The sequence below is a fragment of the Spea bombifrons genome, chromosome 4 (assembly GCF_027358695.1).
Source record: "Spea bombifrons isolate aSpeBom1 chromosome 4, aSpeBom1.2.pri, whole genome shotgun sequence".
Classification (NCBI taxonomy): domain Eukaryota; kingdom Metazoa; phylum Chordata; class Amphibia; order Anura; family Pelobatidae; genus Spea; species Spea bombifrons.
Genome location: NC_071090.1, coordinates 107,450,572 through 107,471,534, shown reverse-complemented (window position 1 = coordinate 107,471,534; position 20,963 = coordinate 107,450,572). Strand labels below are relative to the sequence as shown.

At 45.9% G+C, this 20,963-nt stretch overlaps 1 protein-coding gene across 1 annotated transcript; it reads left to right on the top strand.

Moving 5' to 3' along the window:
* Nucleotides 1–16,068: 16,068 nt before the first annotated feature.
* Nucleotides 16,069–19,241, top strand: COPS6 (COP9 signalosome subunit 6). Its single transcript, XM_053462278.1, has 10 exons — nt 16,069–16,200; nt 17,125–17,250; nt 17,488–17,619; nt 17,793–17,881; nt 18,051–18,113; nt 18,201–18,248; nt 18,392–18,506; nt 18,577–18,669; nt 18,772–18,872; nt 18,997–19,241. The coding sequence occupies exons 1-10, from the start codon at nt 16,122–16,124 to the stop codon at nt 19,135–19,137; spliced, it is 987 nt and encodes a 328-aa protein (XP_053318253.1). The 5' UTR covers nt 16,069–16,121; the 3' UTR covers nt 19,138–19,241.
* Nucleotides 19,242–20,963: the final 1,722 nt, after the last annotated feature.

Here is a 20,963-nt window from a genome sequence, read left to right as displayed (position 1 = left end):
TGGAAGCCAACACACACAACCCGCTCTTCTCACCGGGGGTCCAAAGGGAGCGGTAGGGGCATTTGATTTTGTTTTTCCTTGAAGGCTTTTGCAAAAGAAAACAAAAGAAAGTTAGCGAACGTTATATAGAATTATCTCAACCTCTTTATTCATTCTTAGAATGACGGCTGCCGGGCCAACAGCAATACAAATTGAGAAAATAATATTAAACATGGAAATAATAAAAAGAGAAATTGAGACCCTTCATGCATACATACTCATGACGACACCACACACACCTCCATCAAAATACATGGGACAGGGACGAGCAAACTGTGGTTAGGAACACTCAAGGCGATGTTATTTATGTGTAAAAATGAATGGAAGATCGGTATAGACTTAGAGGTCTACAGCGAGGGCCGGTCAAGTGCCGGAACGTAACGACCGTGGAGGCGGAGACGGCAAATAACGTCCAAGAAAAAAGTCAGAATGGGGAAGTTGTGTCAAATTTTAATATCATTACAACAAAGGCACGGTTATAAAATGTGTTACTTCGTGATGATGTCATATTTACAGAACTTGACATCACCGAAAACTATACGCTGGTTGGCCACGCTGTCCTCCTCTAGTGGCATTAGAAGTCCCCCGGATGATTTAGATAATAAACATGAACGAATCGTTTTTCCCAATTTCGGGGCATTATTGACAATAACTCTCCGTTTTGGATCGCTGCACCCAGAAACACATTGGAAAGGTTCGACTTGATGAAAACGTCTTTGTTCATCTTCTATCAGTAACATTAGTCAGGTGATCTGCAAACGCCTTTCCAAACCTGCCCCGCACCGGACAATGAATTGTTTAATTGCTCTGGAATTTCAAAAAAAAAAAAAAAAAAAAGTATCCAAAATCCAAAACTATGCAAAATCCCACCGTCGCTATGAACAAGCTTCGTGATAGGCTAATTAAAGGGTTAATATTTAAAAATCAATTGCAGGTATGATAAGGCGTGAGTTATCACTTAATATTATATACATTAATGCCACGTTGGTTATGTTGATAAACTTATAGCGCTCTTTCGGACCCCGACAAATGCCCTCCATTTAACTTTATTGCCGTTCTTTCTTGGCATTGAATGCCATTTATCGACCACTGGCCTTAACATTTAACACTTTAATCCCCAGTCCGCTGCTGACCTCTCATACGATGCAATATATTTTCATATGCTGCCATTTCTATGCAAATGATATCTGCCGTACAGCATACATGGCTAGCTCTTTATTAACAGCATGGAGTATACTGACAGATCTATATATATATATACAGCACCGTGTCCAACGCATATACACAAAGCTGCTATAATACCCGGGGGGGGGGTTAACCTGAATTTCAGGGGTCAGACAGTCTGCAGTTGATTCTTTCCTATTAATTTCTGATTTAACCCCTGGCGCTTCTCTCACTGTTATGTGACAGCTGACGCTCATACACAGGTGACTTCATTCAGAAAATCGATGCCTCCTGACATAAATCATGTTTGGCTGCCGTCATTATCTGATCACCCCAGACTGCTCGCCATGGGCTACTAAAGGGTGTTTATTAACCCACGGGTTAACTTACTCATTTAGAAAGTAGATAGACAGAAAGCGACAGACCGATACTTGACACTCATTGTACCCGTTTCTCCTTCATCTGCACCCAAAGCAGCCTTGAATTCCTATCCTGTCCCCGGGAGGACATACGCGCTGTTACTCACCGTGTCAAGGAGGACTTTCTGCTGCCGGTCGAAGAGACTGAACTTTGCAAAAGCACATTTTCAACATTTCCTTTGGGGAGGCGGTGACGGGGCGTGCGTAAGAAAACGTTATGTGCACACACGGAGACGTGAATACAGACCCACAAACATACAGGAACATACATACAACACGGATAAACGCGCTCGCCGCATGTACATGTCACGTCCGCGCACGCACAGCTAGAGCTACATACAATCAGCTATTTCTCTATACTCCTTCATGGAAGGTCGCTTGTATTTTAGAACATCTGCGAATACACAACAAAAGGGTTCTAATCGTTAAGTTTGAGCAGAAACTCACCCTTTTTCTGAGTAGGCAGCAGGTTTGTGAGTGTGAGTGTGTACTCATCTGTCCCTGCACCTCTCTGATACTAAGGTGTAAGAAATATTTAAATTATTTATAGAATTTAGAGAAAAGGGGCCCTAAAGCGATCATTCCGGTTTAATGACCCCTAAGAGATGGAGGATTCATTCAGGACACAGAGACGAGATCTTTGAGACGGTTCTGGAACACTCAGCGAAGGATGCAAGCAATCCTAGAATGTGCATGGGTAAGGAAATAACAGATAGATAGATAGATAGATAGATAGATAGATAGATAGATAGATAGATAGATAGATATAAAATATTTTGTGGTCAAATGAGACCAAGTTAAGGATTTTTGGCCAAAACTCAAAGGGCTATGTGTGGCCCCCAAACACGGCGAATGGCCAAAACACACCATTACTACTACGATGTATGGTGGTGGTGGCGGTGGGATAATGCTGGGGAGATGCTGGCCCTCGGCAACTTGTTAAACTTGAGCAGCTCAAGCACAAAACAATAAATATCCCACAATGGCCCTGTTTTCAACCCAATCCCAAGTGACATTTGGACAACTTGGGGAAATCTACCAACAAAAATGGGCCAAAATCACTCGGACACTCTGGAACGTAGGAGAACACGTAAAGCCAATTCTGCTTCAAAATGGTTCCCTACCAAACATAACGGTGTAAAAAAACCCCATATATTGTCAAAATTCTACTGAAATAAAGTAAAACCTTACGATAACTGATTTTGGGTTTCAATGCTTTGAAACAAAATATAATTTACGAAATATGAAAGAATTGTTAATGGATCTGACCACTCCAAACATTTCAAGTATCCAAACCATGGCACTGTTGTTGGCGGGGGTGGGGGGGGGTATCCGAACCTCCATTGATATTACAGCTTCCTGAGCAGTTTGAGGAGATCACAGGATCTCCAGAACCAGACCATGATCCTCCAGACCTAGAACCAGACCATGATCTTCCAGAACCAGACCATGATCCTCCAGAACCAGAACCAGACCATGATCCTCCAGAACCAGATCAGGATCCTGCAGAACCAGATCAGGATCCTGCAGAACCAGAACCAGACCATGATCCTCACTACCCACTGAGGCATGATAGAGGGGCAGCTTGGTGGGACAGTGGCCGACAAGCGAGACATCGCCTCCAAAGTTGTGGGTGTCTATACCCCTGATGATATCAAAGGGGTTAACGTACAGGGAACACTATCGGCATTTCTTCGAGATTGATTTGCATAAAATATCTCTTAAAAATTGAGTAATCTGTAAAAAAAATCACCCCCAGAAATTGGCGCATTTATAGCGTTCGTGGCATTTTGAACAAACACATATTCTGGCTTTTTGTGGTTTGCTTTGCACGCTCACTTTAGCTTACCAAGCTTTTTATTTTTAATTTAAGTCGCTGATAGAAGATAGGCGATGTACAGCTTTCTCAGCAGAAAAATACAGTTGGCCGCCTGTAGCCGCACACACTGGGCCCTGTGCCAAGGTGAGAATAAGCGCGGCTGCTGGGACACACACTGGGGGCAAAAAATAGAAAGGAGAGCTCTCGGGGATTTGCCCGGACACCCCAGGTTAAGCGCCGCTTCTCCAGGTCACCATGGAAACACTCTGGGTCACACGAGCAGCATTGTGGCACTCCCTGCCCACTTCCACCCCAACGGCAGCCATTTTTTTTTGAGCGTGGGGCTAGCCCAGCACGCAATGTCTGCAGGACCGCCCATAGAAATCAGCGGACCACCATTGACATCAGCGGGCCACCATTGACAAGGGAGGTCTCCGGGTGACTGGAGCCTGGATGGTCCCATGTATACTGACAGTCAGGGAGGGCAAAGAAATAGGAGACTGCAACTGGTTGCCAAAGTAGGGCTGCAACAACTAATCGATAAAATCGATAATAATCGATAATGAAATTCGTTGGCAACGAATTTCATTATCGATTAGTTGAATCGATTATTATCGATTATAAAATGAGGGTTTTTTCAGAGCAAACGCTCTGAAAAATCCCCCTCATTATATAATCCGTTTAGTCTGACTCACCGTCTCACAGCAGCAGCTCCTACTTACTCCCCCTCCCTGTAATCACTGTGACAACTGGCCCCGCCCCTTCCTTCTCCAGGCCAGAACCACATGGCTGTGACACTCATCTAACTGTAAGTATATGTATATATGTATATATATATATATATATATATATATATATATATATATGTATGTAATATATATATATATATATTTGGGCTACTGAAAGTTAGGGGAGGTGGGGGTTAATTTAGGGGCAGTTATGGTTAGTGGGGTGTTTAGGGTTAATTTAGGGGCAGTTATGGTTAATTGGGTGTTTAGGGTTAATTTAGGGGCAGTTATGTTAATAGGGTGTTTAGGGTTAATTTAGGAGCAGCTGTGGTTAATGGGGTGTTTGGGGTTAATTTGAGGCAGTTGTGGTTAATGGTGTGTTTAGGGTTAATTTAGGGGATGCTGTGGTTGATGGGGTCTTTAGGGTTAATTTAGGGGATGCTGTGGTTAAGGGGGTGTTAAGGGTTAATTTAGGGGCAGTTATGGTTAATGGGGAGTTTAGGGTTAATTTAGGGGAATCTAAATCCTGGGGGCAGTGAAGTGACATATCTGGGGGTATAAGGCATATACAGTATATAAGGCATATGTGGGGAGGGCAGTGTGGCATGTCTGGGGAGGACGGAGTGGTGTATCAGGGTGTATAAGGCATATCTGGGGGTAGAGTGGCATATCTGGGGGTAGAGAAGTGGCATGTCTGGGAGGCAGGGTGGCATGTCTGGGGAGGATGGAGTGGGGTATCAGGGGATATAAGGCGTATCAGGCACAGTGGCAGATGTGGGAGGCAGCGTGGAGTGGCAGATGTGGGAGGCAGCGTGGCATATGTGGGAGGCATTGTGGAGTGGCAGATGTGGGAGGCAGCATGGCGTGGCATATGTGGGGAGGGCAGGGTGGCATGTCTGGGGAGGACGGAGTGGTGTTTCAGGGGGTATAAGGCGTATCAGGCACAGTGGCATGTGGGGGGTAGAGTGGAGTGGCAGATGTGGGAGGCAGCGTGGCGTGGCAGATGTGGGAGGCAGCGTGGCGTGGCAGATGTGGGAGGCAGCGTGGAGTGGCAGATGTGGGAGGCGGCGTGGCATATGTGGGAGGCAGCGTGGAGTGGTATATGTGGGAGGTGGCGTGGTATATGTGGGAGGCAGCGTGGAGTGGCATATGTGGGAGGCAGCATGGCGTGGCATATGTGGGAGGCAGCGTGGAGTGGCAGATGTGGGAGGCAGCGTGGTGTGGTATATGTGGGAGGCAGCGTGGAGTGGTATATGTGGGAGGTGGCGTGGTATATGTGGGAGGCAGCGTGGAGTGGCATATGTGGGAGGCAGCATGGCGTGGCATATGTGGGAGGCAGCGTGGAGTGGCAGATGTGGGAGGCAGCGTGGTGTGGTATATGTGGGAGGCAGCGTGGTGTGGTATATGTGGGAGGCAGCGTGGAGTGGGAGATGTGGGAGGCAGCGTGGAGTGGCAGATGTGGGAGGCAGCGTGGAGTGGTATATGTGGGAGGCAGCGTGGAGTGCTGTGGTAGGCAGCGTGGCATATGTGGGGGGGCAGCATGGGATGTCTGGGAGGCAGCGTAGCAAGCCTGGGCTCAAATGTGCATATATTGGGGGGCTGGTTGGGAAATAAAGACAAGAAATGTATTATCAAAGTTTTTTTATTCTGCTGTTTGTATTTAACATCATTTGTTTAGTAAATTATTTTAAATAAATGAAAAATTTACATTCATTTTTTTTATCCGATTAATCGATTAATCGAAAAAATAATCGGCCAACTAATCGATTATTAAAATAATCGTTAGTTGCAGCCCTATGCCAAAGTACAAAGACTTGGGTCATCGTCTAAAAATACAGGTTTTGCTCAGAGGCTCCAGGGAATGACAACAGGACTACCGGGACCTTCATCGGCTCCTTAGGACGCACCTCGGATACCCAACAATTCAACGGGCCAAAACGGGGCACTTTAGTTTGACTAGAGGCAGGCCTGATGGAGCAGAGAACATGGACATGGCATGCGGTGGTCATGCAAGTCTGTGCTGTAAATACACGAAGCTCAATGATTTCTAAAGCTCAGCGATCCGGTTGACCGGCATAGGATCAGCACAGCAGCTTGGCAGGACAGCCGGACAGTCCTGAAAACTCGGGACAGTCAGCTTACATTTACTGTGAAGCACGTCAGCCCAAGCCAGACGGTTTTACCTGGACTCTTGCCGTATTGTTCTGCGCATGATGAGCCTCTAGAGATTGGAGTATAATAGGGCAAGACAACGATCTAAAAACATACCATTTGGCTGCTATATGGCAAACTCTGAATGTGACATGATTGAATAATAGTTATTAATAGACTACAGAATATTGTTCATTAAAAACGGCTAAACTACCAAAATGATTAAATTAAAACAAACCCCCCAAATCCAAATGAATACTTAGGCTGTCCTCTAATGAATGCTCCCTAGTTAATATATATATGTATATATATAGTGTATGGTATTGATATTTAATTTTTACAAATATATAGATCTATTTTAAACTATATAGATATATATATGCATAAATATATAAATATAAATATAGGCCCACGATGGTATTTCCCGGCAGCGCGTGGGAGGTGGGATGCAGTAACCGTTACAGAGGAAGTGGTAATATTGTAACATTGTCACGCACAGAATGCGTTTCTGGCATTCAAATGGTTAAAATGCCGGGTGCGTACAAATGGGATCAATGTTTACCGGCTGAAATTAAGGTAAATAAACCCAAACATTTTATAACGGGAGTTTGGTGTCTATGACTTGCGATTATACCAGAAATCTTGGAGACACGAACGACATGTTAGGATCAGATGGATCCCAAATTACTTTCTCTAAGTTAACCTACACTGTTATCATTACTATAACCTCATAGCTGCCAACAGTCCCAGGCTTACATTCCAATGGTCGGCAAATGTCCTGCTTATTGAGACTGCCATTTGCTAAGAATATTTTATTATTATTATTATTTTTTATTATCTTTTATTATGTGCCAACATACTCGGCAGCGCTGTAAAACTTAAAGATGGGGTGGTTACAATCTAGCCTTATTGCACTTTCATACTAAGATCCTGGCAACAATAGTGGGCTTCTGCGGGCCTCGCTTATGAGCTTACAATCTAAAAAAAAAAAATGCATACCGTCCAAACTGTGATACAAGGCTTGTACAATTTTTTTTCTTTTACATTTTATTTCAACAATTGAATGTATGGAACCCGTTTTTAGTTGTTTCTATACACATTATTGTGACTTTTAAGACCGTAGAACATTCCGAGCTCCTAGGAAAGAAAGACAGGGTGACTTGGGAGGGATACACTTTTCAGTGGCGTATAAACCACAAGCCATGTTAGTAAAAGTCACTTTTTTATGGGTTAAGGAGGAAGTTAGGCTGGAGGGGTGCAATCGCTGTGGTCAGGGTGATGTAAGGGCTATTTCTCGAGTGCCAACCGAGCAGATCCTGCTTACATCAAGAGACAGAATGTTCTGTCCAAACCTCACTCTGAAGGGAGCGTTTACGTCTCTGACAGCCCCACTCAAACTTTTTTTATATTCTTTTGTACTATAAAAAGGTGGAAAGATGTTTATCCAGGTTTTCCCGTCATCTTTATTATAACGCTGGACCTTCTTTTGCAGACCTATAAGAAAAAAAAGCCAATTAAATCTGAATTATAAAATAAAATAAAAAAATTTTAATATGAAATCTTACAAAACAAAAAAAGATGAGATTTTTCCCAAAATGCCCCTCTTATTTTTTGTTTTTGGAACACGGACATTTCATATGTTGCCAACCGGCGCATGTACAGTGCTGCCCCCTGCAGTATATGGGATGTATCATCACGCAGAGAGGAATCGGTCACACGGTTATACACCCCTCTGACTGTACACGTGCTGGTCAGCAACAGGCGAAAACTATGTGTCCTGAAAAAAAATAAAAATATATATAATTAAAATATAGGGGGTTTTGGGCGCAACCTTTTTCTTATGGCATCCTCTAGATTGTAGGATTTTTAAATTGTATTATTATTCTTTATTTATGAAGCGCTAACATATTCCACAAAGCATTCTTTGAAGCAGAAACTGCTGTGCAGGAGGAATAAAACCAGGTGAGGAACCTCCAAACTCAATAACAAGGTGAAGAAGCTGAAGACAGTTTAATGTTAAAAGTCGTACGCCGCGGCAAGATTCATCTCTCCATCAGCAAGGTCTCTTCAAGGGGTTTCCAGCCCAGCTCTTTTGAAGAAGCACAAAGAAACGGGTAACGTTGAGGACTGTAGACGCAGCGGTTGGCCAGATGACGGACACATCAAGCTTACTTCCCTTCACAATCAGAAGATGTCCAGCTGTGCCAACAGCTCAGTACTGGGAACCAGTGGGAACCTGGTACACCCATCTACTGTCCGGAGACGTCTGGTCAGAAGCGGTCTTCATGGAAGACTTGCGGCCAAAAAGACGTACGTCCGATGTGGAAGCAAGGCCAAGCTACTCAACTTTTCACGAGGAGCTGGGGTACAGAAAATGGCAGCAGGTGCTTGGCTGTAGCAGAAGTTTGCAGACAATAAGTGATACGTTTTGGTGGATGTTCCTTGCGAGCTTGGGGCTGCATTTCTGCAAATGGCGTTGGGGATTTGGTCAGAATTAATGGTCTCCTCAATGCTAATAAGTCTAGGCAGATCCTTATTTATCAAGCAATACCATCAAGGAGGCCTCTTTTTGGCCCAAATGTATACCGCAGCACGACAACGACCCCAAACATACAGCAAAAGCCATCAAGAACTATCTTCAGTGTAAAGAAGAACAAGGAGTCCTGGAAGTGATGGTTTGGCCCCCACAGAGCCCCGATCTCAACATGATTGAGTCTGTCTGGGATTACATGAAGAGAGAGAAACAACCGAGGCGCCTAAATCTACAGAAGAACTGTGCTTACTTCTCCAAGATGTTTGGAACGACCAACCTGCCGAGCTCCTGAATAACCTGTGTGCAAGCGAACCTAGAAGAACCTAGAAGCTGCTCTGAAGGCAAAGGCCGTCCCACCACATATTGATTTAATTTAGATTTTTCTCTGTTCACTCACTTTGCATTTTGTGGTAAAAAGAATCTATCGCGTCTATTTTTGAATGCATTCTTACTTAACAGCATTTTTTTTTCACACCTGCCTAAAATGTTTGCACAGCGCTGTATGTGGGTTTGGGGCATTACTCATTTAGCGAAGACACATCAGGAAAGCACCAACCAAGTAATAAATAAATTAGCGGGACCGAAATACAATGTAAATCAGGAGAAAAAAAAAAAGTGTGATTTCCTGAAAACCTACTGAACTTAAATAAAAAAAGGGCCGAGCTGACTCTGTATAATGTACAGTTAAAGTATGGAGACTTCTTGAGTCATCCCATTGATTTAATCATACATTATAAAGGGCCAAGTCAGCCTTGATGCCCTCGTAATGTAGCACGGAATCAGGGAACAGAAATGTTTACCCCCCTTTAGAAATATTTAGGTTTATTCCAAAACACGAGAGTCTCATAGAAACATTGAAGTGTACGTCAGATATGGTCCGTTCGGCCCATCTAGTTCCAGCTTCGATGTAGATTACGAAGGGCCAACTCCAATGAGCTTCTTGAGCAAGAAGGGCTAAGCTGGCCCGGTATAATGTATAGCTGAATCAGAACTTAACCATCACATTATACATGTTCGGCACATACCGTGATACAGCAGAAGCTCACTGGGTTTGGCCCTTCTTAATGCAGAGTGAATCTATGAATTGAAACCATAACGCCGAACCGAGTGACCGAGGGGACAGAGGGGCCTTGGGCCCAGGGCTGGAGCGCATATGCACATTAAGGCGGCCATGTATGGCTGGCCGCACAATGTATGAAAGAAGTCTCCTCTGAGATTCAATGCTTAGCAGACATTGGCCTCCACAAACACATTTGACCATCATGTGCTGTTTGGCATACGCTGTGATAATACTGCGACCCATGGGGGAACATATTTGCCTAATTACCCTTCTCCTGTAGGTACTAAAACCTGTACAATGGCTACTAGCACTACTATCCTTTATTTCATTGTATAAGGTATACTGCATATTGTACCAGTATAGGTAGTCAGACCCCCACTGCCCCCATTTATGATCGTCACAGCCATTAAACGGTGTCACTCAATCAAAGCTGTTAAACGGAAATGGTGTAGGAAGATAGCGTCGTTATTTAAGTGTGATAACTGTCTTATAAGTTTTAATAAGAGTACAAAACCACCGCAGATTTTATGTCTTATCGAGGCACAAAACACGTCTGGCTTCACCGCACCCCGCAGCTTTGTTTTCCTTCGCTATTTTGCTGGGGGGTTTTTGGCCTATACAGTATGCAAAGATGCTGCGATGTGGTTAGCTAGGGCCAGGCGTGATCTGCAGAAACTGTTACGTTGCTAAATCGGTCAGACTTATAACTCCGTGTAGCTAACACAGGAGTTACGCCAGACTTTTATAACACGTAAATATCTGTACAGTATACACCGATCAGCCATAACATTATGAGCGCTGACGGGTGAAGGGAATAACACGGATAATGTGGTTATCATGGCGCCTGTCACTGGGTGGGATACATTAGGCAGCGAGAGAACATTTCGTCCTAAAAGCTGATGCGTTATAAGCAGGAAAAGTGGTTAAGCGTAAGGATCTGAGAGACTTTGACGAGGGCCAAATTGTGATGGCGAGGCGACTGGGTCAGAGCATCTCCAAAACTGCAGCTCTTGTGGGCGGCCAAGGCTCACTGATACACGCGATGGCTGGCCGTGTGGTGAAATCCAAGAAGCTACTGGAGCTCAAATTGCTGCAAAAGTTTATGCTGGTTCTGATAGAAAGAAGTCATAACACGCAGAGCAACGCAGTCTGGGTGCCCACGCTGACCCCTGCCCACTGCCAAAAGCGCCTACAATGGGCTCGTGAGCATAAGAACAGAACTACGGAGCGATGGAAGAAGGTGGCCGGTCTGATGAATCACGCTTTCTTTTACATCACGTGGATGGCCGGGTGCGTCGCCGGAGAACACGCGCACCGGGATCCATCCATGGAGGCCGCACCTCACAACTTACAGGACTTACAGGATCTGCTGCCAACGTCTCGGTGCCGGATACCACAGCACAGCTTCAGAGGTCTAGTGGAGTCCGTGCCTCGACGGGTCAGGGCTGTTTTGGCGGCAAAAGGGGGACCTATACAATATTAGGCAGGTGGTGATAATGTTATGGCTGATGGGTGTATACCATGGAACAGATACCGTTGAACGGCATGGCTCCTTTGATACCTCCCAACTATTTGTGTAAACCTTTTATGTGACTTTGTAACGTTTACAGATATTTAGGTAACAGTGAAGCATTGTTTTCAATGGGTTTAGGGACCGCCCATTGTCCTTAAGGGGTTAAAACAACAGTTTATTTTACAACATACCTTTGTTATTTTATGTATTTAATTTTTTTTAAAAAAAATGACAATTTAATCTATAAACCCATTTTCTAGTTATAAAGTTGTACCTGGGATTTAAGATTATTTTGCCAAATGCAATCCAGAAGTGGTATCTTTGAATCGAGTCAGTAACTGGAATTAGAGATCTGTAAAGTTACAGAACCCCCTCCCTCTTCCTGCTACTAATGCCTCTCATTGCACACCCAGCACCCTGCTTACTTTTTCTGATACTTTATCGCATTCACTTCTTATAATTACTCATAAGTCTCTCTTTTTTGTTGTCTCCAATAGCCTATTATCCCCATTTTTTGCCTTTGGATTTTTATGCCCCAAATGCATTATTTTACATTTATTAACGTTGAACTGCAGCCGCCACGCTCAAGACCATTCTTCTAGATAGCCGATACCTACCGCTCCCCTCTTGTCTATTATTCTAGCTACCCCGTCGAAGGAATAAATTCATTTGACAAGATATCGCTGGAGGGAAGCCATGTTAGTTCTTATACCATTTACATTGAGATATTTAACAATGATTTCCTTTAACATTGTTTTTCATTGATTTCCTAACTCCCAATGACTTACTGGTGCGTGATTTGCCGAGTAATTTACATAGGTTCTCCATCAGGTCCCCCTTTGCACACGCCTCAGTATTTGCACTCAGCCCACCAGCGGGTCGCTATTGTAACACCCCACATAAACCCCCTCCCAAAATGCAGCAACCCCACATCTGTGTCCGAGCTCCACAGTCGTTGGAGTCTCTGGTACTTTGGGAAACGTGGAGCTCCATACCAGGGCCCATAATCTGTAGGAAGGAGGCTGGCACTTAGTCCCCTCCAGGAGCCCTTGGACTTTCAGTACCACATCAATGCCTACAACTCTCAGATCTACCTATCCTCTAGACCGTTATGTTTACACCATTTGCCATGTCCTGTTTAACCATTGTACAGCGCCGCTGAATATGATGGCGCTATATAAAGCAATAAATAATAATCCTCCCATGATCCCTCTCTCTCTCTCAGATCACCCCACTCGCTGCTTTACCTCCCTTTCTACCTGGATGTCCGCACAGTTCCTAAAACCCAGTCTCTCCAAAACTGAACTTCTCTCACCCGTTCTAACGTTTCTTCATTTTTTTTTTCCCTTCAACCACCACCTCATCCCCAAACACTCGCTGCCTCGGTGTCACCCTCGACCCTGACTTCTCATTCACCTCTCACATCCAGTTTTTTAACATCCTAAAAACATTGCCCGCATTCACCACTTCCTAATGCAAAACGCCCTCAATATCTCTCATCTTGACCACTGTAACTCTATCTTAGGTGTCCCTCCTACCCGTCTCTCTCCCCCTTCCCTTCGCCTCTCCGCTCTCTCTTGATTGGTTATCTATATGCTTTAGGATTCCATTTAAAAATCCTTCCCCAGATTAATCCGATTCTCCCCTTGCCTTAAAAAAAATCTCTTAATACCGGCTTCTTTAGGGATGCCCATCAACAAAATGAACCCCCACCTATCTCACCTTTCCTGGCCCTTCTGCCAGTATTTACGTTGGGATACGCTTATGTGGCCGACTCATCGCAATGCGCAGCAATTTAACCTCTTGTTAACCTCGCATTTTGTTTCTGTAGATCAGAATTGTTATATTACGCGCTCGTTACGCCCTGTTGTACATAACGACGCTATATAAAATAAAGAACGATTCCCTTCATCTGCCTTTTGCCTAATTTTCATTTTTTCTTTTGCTTTTATATCTAAAAAAAAACGTGTGTTTTGGGAGCATCTAACGATGCGTTTGCCTCCTTAAGCTTAGATTTATATTTGCTCTTTCCAGAGGGCCACATCTGCGGAGCACCACGGTGCTTTAACGCAAGAGGACATCTCTTCGATACCTTCAAAGGCTCAGCCTTATTCCACATCAGGCCGGGTGCTCTGCTGGTTTTATAGATTCTAAAGCTTTTTAAAAAGGGACAGCGCATAGCCCTATAGAGACCCCCTCCAAAAATGGCGAGCCAGAGTTCCCAAGTACCCACGTGGCCATTATACATATATATATATATATATATATATATATATATATATATATATATAGCGCCAACATAGTCCATAGCGCTGTACCACATACGTATCATGGCTACGGGTCCCTTTTAGTCTGTTTGGAATCACTACGCAGCCACAGATAGTGATGTCCGGATCATGAACGAATCGTTCATTTGATCCGGTTCTTTTTAGTGATCCGGATGAGTCGGTTCACTAGACTGAACGATTCGTTTGTAGCGGTTCAGTCTGTGAATCATCATGCAGCTGTAACCTGATCCTAGAGCTGTGAGTCATCTGCAGAGCACTCTGGGGTCAGGTTACAGCTCATTAATTCTCACAGGAACGATGACTCATAGAGTCAGAGAGTCGTTCAAAGAGTCGAATGATCCGAAGAGTCGAATGAACCGAAGAGTCGAATGAACCGAAGAGTCGAATGAACCGAAGAGTCGAATGAACCGAAGAGTCGAATGAACCGAAGAGTCGAATGATTCGAATCTTACAGGGATCCGGATCTTACAAGGATCCGAATCTTACAGAGATTCGAATCATTCAGAGAATATCACTGATACCATACTTTTATAAATAAATACATTAATAATGTTCACACTGCCCCCAGGATTTAGATTCCCCTGAGTTTGCCCCCCTTTACCTATAACTGCACCTACAGTTAACTTTATTAAATTAATTAAATTAACCCTCAGTCATCAGCATAAAATTAACCCTTATACCCCATCAACCATAACTGCTCCTGAAATTAACCGTAAAGATCCCATTAACCATAACGGCCCCTGAAATTAACCCTAAAGACCCCATTAACCATAACGGCCCCTGAAATTAACCCTAAATACTCCATTAACCATAACTGCCCCTAAATTAATTGCATGTACTCCAGATAAATTACCTAATAAATTGGTATGGTTGATGGGGTCTTTAGTGTTAATTTGGGGGCAGTTATGCTTAATGGGGTGTTTAAGGATAATTTAGGGGCAGTTATGCTTAATGGGGTCTTTAGTGTTAATTTAGGGGCAGTTATGCTTAATGAGGTGTTTAGGGTTAATTTGGGGGCAGTTATGCTTAATGGGTCTTTAGTGTTAATTTAGGGGCAGTTATGCTTAATGAGGTGTTTAGGGTTAATTTGGGGGCAGTTATGCTTAATGGGGTCTTTAGTGTTAATTTAGGGGCATTTATGCTTAATGAGGTGTTTAGGGTTAATTTGGGGCAGTTATGCTTAATGGGGTGTTTAGGGTTAATTTGGGGGCAGTTATGCTTAATGGGGTCTTTAGTGTTAATTTGGGGGCAGTTATGCTTAATGGGGTCTTTAGTGTTAATTTGGGGGCAGTTATGCTTAATGGGGTGTTTAGGGTTAATTTGGGGCAGTTATGCTTAATGGGGTGTTTAGGGTTAATTTGGGGGCAGTTATGCTTAACGGGGTGTTTAGGGTTAATTTAGGGACAGTTATGCTTAATGGGGTGTTTAGGGTTAATTTGGGGGCAGTTATGCTTAATGGGGTGTTAAGGGTTAATTTTAGGGGCAGTCATGGTTGATGGGGTGTTAAGGGTTAATTTTAGGGCAGTCATGGTTGATGGGGTGTTTAGGGTTAATTTAATGGTGAGGGTTAATTTAATTAATTTAATAAAGTTAGCTTAAGGTGCAGTTGCAGGTAAAGGGGAATGTAAATCCTGGGGGCAGTGATTATTAATGTATTTATTTATAACAGTATGGTGATATTCTCTTAATGATTAGAATGCCAATGAAGGCAGAGAGTCGTTCAAAGATCCGGATCTTACAATGATCCGGATCTTACAATGATCCGGATCTTACAGTGATCCGGATCACTGTAAGATTCGGATCCCTGTAAGATCCGAATCTTTGAACGACTCTCTGCCTTCATTGACATCACTGGAGGCAGGGGGGAGGATTCATAATGAAAGGGGCGGGGCCAATCGTTAGTGTGCCTGCACGGAGTTACTGGAAAACAGTAACTCCGTGCAGACACACTGAGTGATCCGAAGATCCGGATCATGAATCGGATCATTTCAGTGAACGAATCGAAATGATCCGATTCACTTTAATGATCCGAACTTCCCATCACTAGCCACAGAGACCTGTATACTGCATTAAATACCCATTAAGTTGCTATTTCCCAGAGAAGGCACCTGACAGCCCCAGACTGAGCCCTTATATAGGGAAGCCGGCCCCAGACGTGCAGATCCCGCCCACATCTCTTTAAACTCCCCGCTATCAGGGGTTAAATTTGCGGGGGGAATCCGACAACGCTCCCATAAAAACAGCAGCCGCGCCTGCGCGCCGCGCTTATTGACGGCGAATATCGTTGCGTCATCATTGTGCGCCTGGTGGCGGCCAGCTTTTCCCCGCACATGCGCAGTAAGCCAGCGACCCACTGAGCTCTTCCACGCGTGCGCATTGAGGTAGAGGCGCCGCCGGGTGGAGCAAGATGGCGGCGAATGCTGGTGCGGCGGACTCTGCTGCCGCTTCAAACGGTAGCGGGATGGAAGTGGACGTGGATGCGACCGGTGAGTGACGTGATTATGATGCGTGACAGAGGAGGGAATTTATTAATTCCTGCGAAAACTAGGACGGGGCCCTTGTTGTGAATTGTGATTGCTTTAGGACGCGTTTCAGGGCTGTCCAATTACATTTAGTCTTATTGTAGCCCGAGGGGACAGTGGAGTAAGTGTAAGGTTTGTGCATTCTTATGAAAGCGGTGGGTGTCTTTTGGTTTGGCGGGGGCGGTCTTTGCAGGTTAATCACTCCCCCGAGGTGCCAGGGCAGGTCCTGTATCCTGGACATCACCGCATGTCCGCTGTCAGCGTCACTATGACTGTATACAGCTTCCCCGGCACACTGACCATATCACTTCCACACTGACCGGCCCACTGGGCGGGGTATAGGCAGGCTGATTACCCCAATCAGCATATTTATTGGGGGGCCTCACACACCGCAGCCTTCCTTAGTGTATTTATATTGTGTAATTATTGTCAAGTGGTTTATCTCGGTCACTGCCGGTTACTGCCACCCAGCGCTCCGTTTTATTATCGGAGACCCCAGCAGGAGTCTGAATAAAATATTTTCTTGCAATCCTTCGTTATTTCTGGTGGGTTTTTTCCTGCTTCGATCCGATATTTATTTATTTTGACTCTCACGGGCCGAATTCACTGATTGCGTTTGTTTCAGAGTCATGGAAGATGACCCATAAAAATTAGCCTCGCACATGGAGAAACGATAACCTAATGGGGAGGAATAAGAGGGCATATTATAGTATACAAATGACTAATAATCTGTAACACGGATATGTTGTAGTCTGTCCTCAGTGGATTGACAGGTCAGGTGGGGGTTGTGTCTTGTAATGTCCAAAGGCCATTGGTTGCCTCCTAACCTGAATTATTGCTGCAGTACGGGAATCACCAGATCTCTTACCCCTCCTTTTTTCTTTCTAGCGCTCCCGACCGTGATGGCCCAAGGTGTGACGGGGAGCGTGGTCGTGGCTCTTCATCCTCTTGTCATCCTTAACATCTCTGACCACTGGATCCGGATGAGGTCTCAAGAAGGGCGTCCTGTGCAAGGTGAGGGCGCCATAATCTCTCCTCCTTCGCGTCCCCGGGACGAGGTCTCCTGCAGCCCGCGGTCGGCTCTTAAATCCTCGCCGTTGTGCCCCTCGCTGTTGTAGTTACGGGTTCTTGGTGAGGCTGTGGCCCCCGCCATGGAATGATCGTGTCTTGGCCACTGACTCGTCCTCCCCCCCCGGTGGGACTCCCGGTGGCTGTCCCTCTCAATGTGTCTCCATCTCATTGGTTCTCCAGTAATCGGGGCTCTTATTGGGAAGCAGGAAGGCAGGAACATCGAGGTGATGAACTCCTTTGAGCTCCTGTCGCAGATCACCGACGACAAGATCACCATCAACAAAGAGTATTACTACACAAAGGAGGAGCAGTGTGAGTACGGTGCACGGGAGGCATCGAGGGATGGGGAGGAAGTACTGTGCATATGGGGAGTAACTTTGGTGGAAGTGCTTGTGCTGGGTATTTATTCTGAATGGGGGTGCACAGTAACTTGGGGGTACTGGAGCCCAAGCCGTGGCTGCGGGTAACGTGACTCCTTTCTCCAGTTAAGCAGGTGTTTAAAGAAATGGAGTTTCTGGGCTGGTATACGACCGGAGGCCCCCCGGACCCATCGGACATCCACGTCCACAAACAGGTACTGGAGTGTGAGCGGGGGATTTTGCGGTCGTTCCCAGGGGCAATTCCTGTTTAAAGGGGACAGAATGCATCATGGGAATTGTTTAGTTGGGTTGGTGCGTTGGAGCGTACCTTTTTTTCTGTCTTCACATAAAGCTCAGGCCAAGCTACTGTTTATTCCTCCCCAGGTCTGTGAAATCATAGAGTCTCCACTCTTTCTGAAGCTCAACCCCATGACAAAGCACACGGACGTAAGTTCCCCTGCTGGGTAATAAATACGTGAAAACTCCCCTTCTGACATCAGCCCCTCTTCATTGACCGTGTCTCTTATTCGGCAGCTCCCCGTCAGCGTGTACGAGTCGGTGATTGATATTGTAAACGGAGAGGTAAGTGTGTTTGTGAATATCGAGTGCTGGCGGTAGCCTGACGTGTGAGGTGTAAAGTCACCCTGAGTCTGAGTTCCCTGATTGAGTAGCCGTAGTTCCTGTTCACCTTTAACCGCATTGCAAACTCTTCCTGCCCCTCGCAGGCCACCATGCTGCTGGCGGAGCTCCCGTACACCTTGGCCACCGAGGAAGCGGAGAGAATCGGGGTGGACCATGTGGCCCGAATGACCTCAACTGGAAGCGGGGAGAATTCCACAGGTGAGAGACGGACTGCGAGCGGAGAGGATGGGAAGGTTTAGACTGTCCCCTCACTCTCTCTCCCTCTTAGTGGCCGAGCATCTCATCGCCCAACACAGCGCCATCAAGATGCTGCACAGCCGGGTGCGCCTCATCCTGGAGTACGTCCGCTCGGCCGAGGCAGGTAAGGACGTGAGCGGTGAATGTTGGCCGGCTCCCGGGGTTGGCTCCCGGCCTGGGCTCTGCGTTAGGTGTCCGCACCATGATCCTCTCTCCCTCTTCGTAGGAGAGGTGCCCTTTAATCACGAGATTCTGCGGGAGGCCTCGGCGCTCTGTCACTGCCTTCCCGTCCTCAGCACCGATAAGTTCAAGACCGACTTCTACGATGTGAGTTTATTGGCTTAACGTTTATCTCCTCCTTGGTTCCCTTTCCTTCCCTCGCTGGATTTACCCTACGACTCCCCCCTCCTCTCTCGCATATCCCCTGTTAACTCTCCCCCCTTCCCTGCAGCAATGTAATGACGTGGGTCTGATGTCATACCTGGGAACCATCACCAAGACCTGCAACACCATGAACCAGTTTGTCAACAAGTTCAACATTCTTTACGACCGCCAGGGCATCGGCCGGCGGATGAGGGGCCTCTTCTTCTGAAGTCTCCGTTCTTAGGCCGCACGCCCCGCCTTCCCAAATGTGAACGAACTTGGAAAACATTTTCTGCAAATCCTTCCGTAGGAAATAAAGTGTATTCACCACCACGGTCCGTGACATGTGCGTTTTAAGAGACAGGAAGTGGGGGGATGGGATGGGATGGGAAGTGCGCCAGCCAAACGTAAATCCGGAGGCCGGGTTTATTCCTCCCCGGCCGGCACCTGCTGTTCGCGGCTAAAGAAACCCCGACCCCGTTTTTCTAGCGCCGTAATAGACCTAGGAGAACGTGCACTAAACAATGGTGCTTGGTAAGTTCAACTGATGCCTTGTCTAAGTTGAGCTTCCACAGGTATACAAATTGAACTCCCCATTGATTGAACCTCACTTTATGTGGGAGCAGCTGTCTTACCTTCCTGTTCTTTGGCGCTGCATGATTATCCCCTCCCCGTCATGTCGGTATTAAACATTTAAACTAAAAGTGTAACGCCGACCAAAAAACCCTCCCCATGTACAGGTAGTAATACATTGAACGGTAAAAGCGGTGCCCCTGGGATCTCTAATATAAAGGCCGACGCGAGCACCGAAAGGACAGATGCGGGGGGGGGCATCCAGAGGAGAGAAGCCTGGCGAGCGGCCCCTGCCTGAGGAACTTTCCCCCAAACCATGCCCGTGACCTCGTCTTCCGCCCGGTGGGTGAGGAGCGGTTGCTGGAGGCGAGCTCTGTGTACTGACAGAGCTCACGCTCCATGAGTGACCAAACAGAAAAAGTTGGCAAAACTGCAGAAGGAGAGGAAAAGAAAAATACTTGGCTTTGGCTACAGAAGGGAGGCCCGGTCCACTTACAGGCTTGATGCTGACCGACCGCCAAGGAGGGGGGGAAGTGTCCTACGGCAGCAAGCTAGAGCGGGGCAGAAAGATAACTACCACCTGCAAAGGAAATATAACTGCTGGCAGGTACCATAGCACCCAACACACCCCCAAAAAAATCCAAACACTCAATGCAGTATATTTATAAACCCAATCAAATCATTGCCAGCTCAGTCCTCATTTATTAACCAAAAGCCTCAGTGGGCACTTCAGCAGGGATCAACAGAGCCCACCGGCACTCCAGGAACAAAATATACATCAGTTACAACTCATAAAGGTCCTTCAGAGTAAAAGCCGTGGCTGTTCTCCCAGAATTCATTCATGCACTTAACGGGATTCATTCTGAGCACCGCCACTGCTCTTACTTTGAAGTAGGAGAGTTCATAATTTTACTCGCCGTGTACTTAGTTATCCGCCCGGGGAGAAGGAAAAAAGTTCCGCCTCCAGCGGGCCATGAATGTAATCCATGTGTCGGGGGGGGACCACAGGAGGAATTACACTAAACACATAGCAATTACACCAACGCAGCTGACCCTGGGCACTCATTACTAGAGGCAAGATAGCCTAAAAGTAAAAAATTCTAAGTTATACAAAACATTTACGTAAAACACTTTTTTTTTGGGGGGGTGGGTAGAGCGCTACCACCATCTGGTGTTTATTTCACAGCCGGCCGGCACGAGGTCAGTAAGCGCCCGTTACCCATAGCGGAGTAAGATCTGCACGCGTGAGGATTTTATGACCGTACCCCCCCCCCGTAACCGACACTTCTGTATCTGCGGCTGGTGCTCCCACCAAGACAACCCTGCTCATCATTCGTAATTAAAAGCTACAATTTATCGCTTTTTGAATATTAAAAACTTTGCTTGCTGTATTAGCTGTCCGTTACAACAAAAACTGATGAATATAACTCTCTATATAATCCCATCTTCCCGCCCTTTGGCTCTGTACCACTGATTTGCCCC